This window comes from Tiliqua scincoides, chromosome 1 (genome assembly GCF_035046505.1).
Source record: "Tiliqua scincoides isolate rTilSci1 chromosome 1, rTilSci1.hap2, whole genome shotgun sequence".
Taxonomy (NCBI): domain Eukaryota; kingdom Metazoa; phylum Chordata; class Lepidosauria; order Squamata; family Scincidae; genus Tiliqua; species Tiliqua scincoides.
Window position 1 is genome coordinate 203709860 of NC_089821.1, and position 10357 is coordinate 203720216.

A 10357-nucleotide genomic window follows, 5' to 3' on the forward strand; every position below is an offset into this window, starting at 1 on the left:
TTCCAACACATGCACCTACAAACACATGATCATGCATACAGCATTTCCTCCTGCTGTTGCGGGAAAAGTCAGAATATACAGAACTATACATTATTTAAATGCAAACAAAATTGATTGGGGAAATGCATATTGTCATTCAAAGGAAAAAAAATGCTGTGAGTTATAAAAATACGTCCATATAAGGGGAATTACCATCATCTAACCAATAAAAACACTGAAGACTGTAAGGATGACCTAAGAATCAAACCATTTCTCCAGCAAGTCAAGAGAGAAGATTACTACTATTGACCAACATACGATTGCAGAGAACTGATCACAGTCAGGAACATGGAAAACAAGAGTCCATATGAGGTGTGGCTCTTTCACAACAGCATCGAATCTCCTGCCTATAGACCCTTTGAGGTCTCTTGACAAAATTCAAGAGAGTTAATTCAGAGTTGTCCTTCTCAAAGCAGGAGGTGCTGACGGCGACCTAGAGGCCCATCTGGAAGGTAAGCGCCTGTTTGCTGGCCGGGCTGGCCGAGAGAATCCTTTCCCAGTTGACTGTTTAGCTGGCATTGATACCTACAATAGAAATGAGACTGCTTGTTTTACAAAGTGATAACAAGGGGGGGGGGGAATCCCAAACACCCCGAAAACAAAAGGCATTCATGAAATTGTAAGAGAGCAGTGTGATGTATGCTGGCCAGTGTTGCAACAGGTGGTCTCTGGCTATTAAAGGCATGAAGAATGTATTATTTACCATTTTTGCATAGTAATGTGAAGATGTAATAGCAGAACTGTTGCTTGTGTCAATGAAATATGTTGCGTGCAAGAAAGGTACACAATGCTGGCAAGGCTTTCATTGAGAGTTGAGTCGCATGCACACAAAAAGAAGTGGATTGAGTCAATACTTATTCAAGCAGACTGCAGAATGAACTGGTTGTGTGATGGGTCCATTACTCATTCTGCTCGCACACCAGCACTCAATCAGGTTTTTAAATGTTTAAACAAATCTCACCGCATGTTGATGGCATGCTGAAGGAGTGATAAATTAATCCAGTGGCTAATTTGCCCCACAGCCGGCTTTAAAAGATAAATTACTCAACCAAAACCTGGCTACACTCATGGTCCCGCCTCATGGCAAACTCCCCTGTCCTCCAGCTTCTGATTCAGAATGAATACATTTAAATCTGATTAATCTGGAGGTGATCTAATGAATGCTGGAATTAATCTGATTTAAATTGTAAAGTGGTTTTTCTCTGTAAACCACTTTGTGAACTTTTAGTTGAAAAGCGGTATTATATAAATACTGTTAATAATAATAATAGTAATAATAATAATAATAATAAACAATCTAAATCAGCAAGGCTTCTAGACAGCATTCCCACTAAGGGGTCCATGCCAGTGTGCGACAGCTGTGCGGCGCTATGATGCTGCCTCTGCAGACTTAAATAAATCTATTTTAGATTAGTCTGGACTAAGTTGGTCTGGATCCAATCAAAAATGGATCCAGGGTTGGATTACAGAAATGCGGTATCCAAACCACCCACCAATGGATTTCTTCCCCATCAGCACTCACAACGTAAACTTGCCTACAAAGGCAAACCACATGTTGACTGAAGGCCAATCCTATCCAACTTTCCAGTGCCAGTGCAGCTGCAATGCAGCCATGAGGAAAGGGAACAAATGTTCCCTTACCTGGTGGAGGCTTCTGTGACTGCTCCCCTACAGCAGGACGCAGCGCATGATTCAATGGTACAGCTGCACCTGCGCTGGAAAACCGGATAGGATTTGGCCGTGAAACTGTACCTTCCTTTCTGCAGTATGATGGACAAACTCTCCCTCTTGCTGAAAAAATGAAACATAACTAAAATTATAATGGTGTACTACAGCCTATCTGCTTAATTATTTACTTATACAGATTTCACTTGAGGGATCCCGTGCTTTAAGTGGCATGGGAAACAGTCTTTATTAAACCTCTTTATGGTTGTGAAGTCATGCAACACAATCCTTGTATGGATTACTTTACTTATCACAAAAGAAGATAGCCTGCCAGTTCGTGATCTCATGTACAAAGGCATACATTCAGACTAAGCTTTAAAGGCCTAAGCTTGGTGGCCTCACCACCAAGATACAAACCACCTGCAAATGTGTATAATGCTACCAGTGTCAGCACTGGGATGGAGGGCAGCCCTAGAGGAAAATTCTACACTAGAGCCCTCATGGCACCCTCCTCAAACTACAAACTACTGCAAACTACTACCAGCTCAAAGTAATAAGGAGTTAGGCTTCCCAGGTTGGCCCATTGTTACAAGAGACCTCAGCCAGTGTTCAGCCAGGCTGAATTCTGACACCACTCTCCCCCCCCCCCCATTCCTCTCCCTCAGATGATTTGGTACAGGGAGAGGACATCCAGTCCTCCCACAGTCCCCTGGGCCATCAAGGCACAGGGTCGGCTACTACTTGCAGGGTGATGGCCTCCTTGCTCTGGGGGTAATACTGGTCCTTTAACCCCAAAGCTAGACTGGGTGTGGCTGATGGCAGGTATGGAAGAGAGATAGCCCAAGAAAGGTGAGGGCCCAGGGCTTCATAGGGCACATGGGGCGGTGATGAGAAGTCTCTGGGTAGGCTACCTGAGGGCTATTCTGTGTCTGCTCCTCTGGCCCAGGGGAGTGGTGGAGGAGGCAGGTGGAGACTAGGGCAAGCTCAAGAGACAAGTGAAGGAGGAAGGAGAAGGGTGAAGCAACCCCTTTCCCACTGCTGAACTCTGAAGCCTAATTAGGGGATCCTGGGGGGTGGGCCAGCAACACCCCTTTTTGTTTCTACCCCATTTTCCCTGGGGCTAAGAAGGACTCAGTCAACACGGGAAGCTCACAACTTTTGTAGCAAAAGTTGCACCCCTCCTCCTGCTGGGATGGATGGAGAAACTTACACTGTGGTTCATTGTGAGACCTTGGACCAGTTATTCTTTCTCTCTCCCTCTCACTTACAACCAGTGTTCTCTTACTCTTGGTGTCACTGCAAAAAGCCTTTCCTTAGCTGTGTTGTAACATCTCTGGACACTCAGCAATGATGTCATCCATCATTGCCGACTTCCAGGTTGCCAAGCTCTGACCTGTGTGGAGCTGGGTTTCACAGCCTGGGGGAACTCTGCTTACAACCTATCTCACAGAGCTGTTGTGAGGATTAAAAACAGGGAAAATGATATCCACTGCCTTGTGCTCCTTGTGCAAACAGCAGGATGAAAACATAATAAAATAAGATCTATTGTATGCTAAAATCCTACCTCAGGAAATTTCTGCTTCTCTTTGCCTTGCTTGGCATAAAGTCCAATCTGCTTGGTTAAATTCTTCTGGTGCTCTTGCTTTCCTTGGTCTGTACGGAGCATTTCAAAATAATGACCCAACGCCTCACAACTGCCATTGGCAAATTCGGAATCTGATGGTGTCCACTTCCCTTCACGGAACTTTGAATTACTCAAGGAGGTCGATTTTTCATAGTTCTTCAGAAGCTTTTCAACAACACCATAGTTTGACCTGGAGTCAGCTGACCGAGGACGGCCAGACAAATTACTCGGCCTCCAGTCATGCTCATGCAACATATGCTGGTAACCACTGAGAAGCCTGTTCAGTTGCTTTTGTTGCCCCGTTGCTTGGACGCTTTTTTGGGGATTGCATGGCTTCTCTTCTTTCGTGGAGGAGAACCTGGGATTTGAAACACAGGTAACATCTGCATTTTGTGTTCCACTATCCTTACAATCCTGAAGGACATGATGGGCATATGGATCACTAGATGGCATCTGGTGTTCCTGCAGACACTTCTGGCCTTTATCTGTATGAAACACTGTTCTGTTAAACTCATCAATTTTTGCTTCCAGTGTTTCATTTCTTTGCATCTTTCCAGTTCCATATCCAGAATCACCCAGAGTATCACACAGGGGAGCATAGAAGTCACTGCTATAATGCATACTGCTTTGCAACTTAGGATATTGTTTTGGAGACACCATATTTCCGTCGGAACAGCTTTTCTGGACAGAGTGTGAAGAAGCGCTATTCCTAGTACAATTTCCATTCTTGCCTGCATCACAGGACCAGGTGTTGTGACAAAATCCCGCTGGCAATTTGCATTCAAGGGATGGCTCTGTTTTGTCCTTGGACACAGCAGTAGCCATGGCATGCCCACTAACAGATTGCCATTCACTTGCCAGGGTCAAAGGAGCGTCAGGCGGCTTTGCAAAAGATGGATTAATCAATGCATTTCCTTTCTGGCACTCCTGCATCTTGCAGTTGCTCCTGTTCTCTGTATTTTTTGCTAATGCCTCTGAAACTTGTGCAACTGCAGAAAGAGAGGTGGTCAGGTGCCGGGAGGTGCTTCTTGGGGGAACAGGAGGGGCTTCCTTTTTCTGCCAAGGCAAAATGCCCGTTTTCTCAACTCCTGTAAGAGCAGTAGATGGCATCTCCTTCAGATATCTGTTGATACCTATCAAATTTTTCATGTTATTTTGTTCTTCTGTTTCAAAAGCAATGGAGGCCATTGGTGGGTCACTGTTGCACACATGGTTCAGCTCAGATGTAATCAATGTGTTTTCAGATTCTGCAGATTCTCTCAGAACAGGGACCAGCTTCTTTCTGCACACATGAGAAAAGCATTTTAAGTAGGAATTTATGCATCTTTCGTCCACCAGATAGGCCAGCTCTGCAAGGAGATCAGAGCCAGTTAAGTTCAAGGCCCATGTCAAACTTGGAGGCCCATAACCAATTAGGCTCAGTATAAACCTTTATGATTCCACAGCCTCTTCCATGAAAGGTATGATATTCAAGACAGTTGTTATCCTTAAATCTTTCCTTTCAACACACCTGATATCATAGCATCTTACGTGTACTGAAGTAGCAGCACAACATAACAGTATTCACTATAGCACAAGGCCCTTGCAAAACTAACTCTGATCCTGAAAGAGAACCATACCAGATTCTTGACAGCATCTCCCATGAATGAGTCTAGGAAAGGGGTGGGTTCAGTGGCAGCAACACCTGTCAAATCCAAGCACCCTTTCTGGACCCAGTCCTGGGTCCATGCAGATTTGTGCCAGTGAATGCGCTGACCCAGGTCCGAATAGACCCATCCAGGCCCCAGAGGCTTGCCCCTGAGTAAGGGAACAAGATGTTGTCTTAGGGCACAAGCCTAACCAGGTCTACTCAGAAGTAAGTCCTATTTTGTTCAATAGGGCTTACTCTCAAGAAAGTGTGGTTAGGATTGCAGCCTTACTCACATGAGACCTCTAGGACTGGCTCCCTGCAGGATGCAGTGTGCACATCAGTGGTGAGGCTGCATCAGTGGAGGAAGAGGATAAGACTGGGCTAAAAATCAGTGTTTCTTTCTCCACTCTTCTTCCTGCCCCATCGCTACTAGATCTGCCCAGCCCCCGCCCTGTTTCACCCTCTCCCTACCTCACTCTAACGCTGTACATGGTCTTACCGAGGTGGGAGGCATCTGTAATCTGTCACTGCTTGGACTTGGTTGCTTGCCATTCCTAGTGGTGGCCAGCTGCCGTACCTAGTAGTCACATTTGTGACTACCTGAAAGCATTCTATGCCAGCAGAATGCACATTCCGCCAGAATTGCATATCCTTAGGACTGGACCCTCAATGTCTCATGTTCATTTGAATGTGGCCCTTTCTCTCCCTTATACCCAATCTCACAGAACTGACAGGATTTTACCTTCTGTGGTTGGACTTCTTACGGATTTCCTCTTGGTAGCTGCACAAGTCTTCACTTACTTTGGCAAGTTCTTTAAGAGCCTTTACAAAGAAAAATTGCATTATCTTAGCATGATCAGGTTATTGTAAACTTTCTAAAACACTTGTAAACACTGCTGTAGCATGGTACCATTGTGCTACATGTCAAAGGGAGCTAAAGAAAGGTTTATCATATGCAGGCATAATACTTAAACATTGTACACCATGGTTCGGAAATCAGAAGGCAGCCTCATTCACGTGTGCCCTTCTCCTCCTATCTCTTAATGATTTTTCCTTCTCCCCCCCCCCCAGCATTATCTAATATGCTTTGTGTTGTACATGCACCAACATAAACACTGATTAATGAAAACCAGGCTTCTCACATAAACCACAGATCACAACAATGGTTTGGTCTGAAGTAGTTTATAAGCCACCTTTATTAAGGAACTTGGTTTACAATAACCATAGCTTTCACTGGTGCCCATGTAATGAAAAGCAATGGTTCACATCAAGAAGATAAAACTGCTCCAGATAAAAGGGGGGGGGGAGTGTGTATGTTCATGGGGCTGGCTCTCAATTTAGAAACAAGGGCTTGTAAAGAGCTGATTTTACATCTACACTGGGCCACAGATACAAGAGGAGTTGTGATATCAAACAGATTTACCAAGTAACACCAAATGATAGAAGATGCTAGAGAAGCACGCTTTGGCTGACAAGTTACGGAATCCTTGATATTTGAGGGTAGACATTTTAGATGCAGAAGGACGGAGCGGAGGGTGATGTTCACTTCCATATAGCTGTAGCTAGCATGTGTTCACACACCTCCAGTTCAGTTCAGGTCAAGCTGACCTGCTCTAGTTACCATCCAATTGACTCACGACAGGCCCAGATGAAGTACATTCATTAAGACAAGCCATTAAATAGACATTTATAAGACCGTGTTGACATGTTATAGGCCAAACCCTCTGGCACTTTCACTGTTGGCAAAATACCTATTACTAGTTTACTCACAATATTGAGATCCTGAGTGTAATTCTTTGTTGTTTTCAAGCCTGGGCAGTCTTCAGATTCCTTGTTATTCTCAAAGGCCAGATGATCCTTTACAAAAACATGGTTTCTTCTCTTGTTTCTCAGGTCCTTGCCTTCCTTTTCTGCCCTGTTGAGCAAACTGTCTTTGTCCAGTGAGCAACAGTTCAGTCCTGGTGTGGCGCTCCATTCTGAAGTGGGGGAATGTACAGGCCGTTTCTGCGCCTTGCTTTGAACGGCCTTATTCTCAAAGGCATTCACACTGCTCTCACGCCTTAATTTTACCTCCTCATAAAGCTGGAAAGAAAACAGAAAGTCCCCTATTAGATTCTAGCGATCTTACAAGCCTAACAAAAGAGTGCATTTATTTTCATGTCAAGTTTGTGTCATCAGACTCCAAAGTCTGGGATCGTAATCTGAAACATGCTTTTTAGCAGGAGCTGTCAAGTCAATAGCTATAGGCTCATTTCTTTTCATAGGGTACAAAGACAGTACTAGCATTTCTAAAATGCTGGCTGTGTTTTGAAATTAAAATGTAGGAATCTGTGGCTTTGCATACTGGGCCCGCGAAGGATTCTACAGACCTCAGCTGAAACATTTTTCAGTTACAGCTTTTGACAGAAGAACTACAGTGACCCCACAACACAGTACAATGGGACACTTAATAAAACATTCTCAGCTGTTTAGACAGTTTTGTCCCTGCCTTGTTTGTGTATCTTATAAAATCTTTCCGCTGCTTTCTGATAATCCTTCTGCAGCAACTCACATGAGAGCCTTCTAAGTGGTGGTCCCTGCTATACGGAACTCCTTTCCTTGTGAAATATGAATTACCTTTTTTGCTGGTGTTCAGACATCAACTGAGAACAGTTTTGCTTCAATACGCTTTCTCCAGCCTGCTGTGATTGTGAGCCCAATCCTGAGCTCTTTAGCGCCATTGGTACAAGCATACAGCCAGTGCTGGGTGTTGCAAACATACCATAAGGCACATCTGTGGCACCCACAGAGGAGGGGCCGCCAGTGCTGGGCCAGCACCAGTCAGTGCTGAGCCTCAGCTCTGCTTGGAGGGCTGGCCAGTGCTCCAGTGGTGCCAGCCAATGGTAAGTAGTATTGGGGCAGAGGGGAGGAGGGCAGTGAGTGGAATGGGGCAGGGGGAGGAACTGGGGCTGGGGGTGAGACCAGCAGAGCTCTGCTGCTCCTTGCCACAGGATGTGGTGATGGCATCTGGCCTAGATTCCTTTAAAAAGGAAATTGGACACATTTCTGGAAGAAAAATCCATGACAGGTTACAAGACATGATGTGTATATGCAATTGCCTGTTTTTAGAAATGGGCTATGTCAGAATGCCAGATGCAAGGGAGGGCACCAGAATGAGGTCTCTTGTTATCTGGTGTGCTCCCTGGGGCATTCGGTGGGACACTGTGAGATACAGGAAGCTGGACTAAATGGGCCTATGGCCTGATCCAGTGGGGCTGTTCTTGAGTTCTTATCCTGAATTTTTTGTCAGGCTGGAAGGCTCAACACAAAATCTGTTAACTCTGTGCTGGCAAAACAGCCAGTGCAGACTTGAGAAGCCCCATTGCAGGGATTGGAGCTTTCCCCGGAGGAAGGGGACAAAAGTCCCCTTCCCCTAAGGAAACTTCTGGTGGCTGCTGTGGGACTGCACGATGCAGCAGTAGCTGCTTTTGCGCTGCTGCACCTGGGGACAGCACCACCTTGGGATTAGGCCCTTGTTTATTAGCTACCTCCTTTTTTATTTGCTATATTTGACTTGATTTATTGTTCTACTGCTTGTTGTTTTATTCTGTCTTAATTTTGTTGATGTTAACTGCGAGTACTTTCTTTTTGGTATTTTTGTTGTAGAATGTAGGACCCCAGCCCATGCTTTATAGGTGAAAAGGAGAAGCACAAGTTTAAGAAACATACAGCTGACCCTAACATCTAGTTTGGTCTTAAACCCATCCCTGAATGGAACAGTGCGAAGGCAGGCAGCAAACAAATGAATGCTGTGAGATATAAATATAATTTGCATCTAAGCTTGGCATGTTGTTTATTGTAATCCCTGTTCTACTGAATGTCATTAATAAATATAGCAGGGCCAAGACAGAATAAACATGTCTTATGTTGCTTGCTCCTCTAAGCAAGTCATTCCTTTAAATGTTAATGAACAAGATCTGCTCAGGAGGGGGAAGCATTATGTCCAGAGAGGCATTCTGTTTTTGTAAAGAAGTGGAACATGCACTTCTACTCCATATACCCCAATCTGGACCAGACTCCAATGTTTTAAATGACATTATCTAAAACACACTGTGAATCGTGTGTCAAGAGCCTTCAGCAACTGTTTGCTAACATCTATATCACATGAACGTTCACAAAATTGCCACCTTTTCACAGCGACATCCCATGTGTTCATTTTTCTCAAGTGGTCTTGAATATATCTCATTACTTACCCATGTCCTAGCTAGTTTTTATACCCTTGTCATTAAAGAACCAAAGTGGTAAACAGTGGGTGGAGGAAAAAAAGAAGAAAAATCATACTCATTTAAAAAGATATAAGAAAAAAGGAGGGATGGTTGTTCACCAGATCTACCAAGGAAAGGACCAAACAATCAGTTTGTTTAGAGAGAAAGACTTGAAAGCACAGCGTGAATTCCAGGATGACCAGAAGAGACCTTGCTCTCTTTCGAACTGGTCCCTTTATCTACTGTTTTTAGATAGCTAAATGAGGCTATGCCTTGACTAAAATTGGGGGAAGTCACATAGTAGGGTTCTGAGATTTTATTAAAGGCTTTCTCTTTCCCATTATGTGAGTACTGCTTGATGCATATGAGCAAACCCTTCCCAATCATAACAATGGAACAAGCCTAACAATGGAACCAGCAATTTAGCAGGGTTATAGAGGCTTTTTCCTTGGAGGTTTCATTGGCAGAAACCTCTCTCTGAACAGTTCTCTGTCAGAAATGCTCAACCGAAGGGTGGTAGAGCATATGTTTGTGATGAAGAAGGTACCAAGTGCATAAAGGATCCTGGGCAGTGGAACTGAGAAGGACCTGAGACTTTGGCGGGCTGCCAGTCACAGTACTTGGTTAGAAGGCCCAACTCGGGATATGCTAGCTTCATTTGTTCATCCTGTTTTGGGGGACGGGACATGACAGCTGATCTGTTCCAACAACATGACTCTGTGAAAGCTTCTTTGAGAACTTTGGCATGGATGTATAATTATATCAGTTTTAAAATTATTGTTGACATTCGAAATAAGCTAGAATACCTCTTCTATCTTCTTCTGCATGACCTTCCATTGACATTCCCACTCCTGCCTTTCATTGTCAAAATGCTCCAGTAGCTCCATTTTCTCTTTATTCCAGTTCCTCTCAGTTGCACGCTCCAGTTGCATCTGTAGATCCATGGCTGCAGTGGTTCGCGTAAGTAGTGTACCTGTCCCTTTTTTCTTTTCTGAAGACTTTATGGAATGTCCAAGTTATTAAGTTGTCACAAACTTTACTTGCCTGGGGCACCAGCTTTTGGGGTGGGGGAAAGAACAGAAGAAAATAAAACTGAGAAACCATAGATAACTTTTTCATTTGCACTCAAGGTTGCTTGTAACAGATCACATCTCT

The 10357-nt window shown here is 44.2% G+C and overlaps 1 protein-coding gene across 1 annotated transcript; it reads right to left on the reverse strand.

The window, feature by feature from the left end:
• Window positions 1-426: 426 nt before the first annotated feature.
• Window positions 427-10146, reverse strand: KIAA0408 (KIAA0408 ortholog). Its single transcript, XM_066611181.1, has 5 exons — window positions 10009-10146; window positions 6729-7040; window positions 5701-5780; window positions 3269-4610; window positions 427-564 (listed from the first exon to the last, which is right to left on the reverse strand). Exons 1-5 carry the CDS (start codon window positions 10144-10146, stop codon window positions 427-429), a joined length of 2010 nt encoding a protein of 669 aa, XP_066467278.1.
• Between the last annotated feature and the right edge of the window lie 211 nt (window positions 10147-10357).

Excerpts from the sequence above, each read along its gene's own strand:
- KIAA0408 (XM_066611181.1), bottom strand. The coding sequence starts at position 10,146 with ATGGATCTACAGATGCAACTGGAGCGTGCAACTGAGAGGAACTGGAAT. Across the intron at positions 4,611-5,700 it reads AAGAAGTCCAACCACAGAAG|AAAGAAGCTGGTCCCTGTTC; the intron begins GTAAAATCCTGT and ends TCATGTGTGCAG. Across the intron at positions 565-3,268 it reads AGAAGCAGAAATTTCCTGAG|GTATCAATGCCAGCTAAACA; the intron begins GTAGGATTTTAG and ends TTTCTATTGTAG.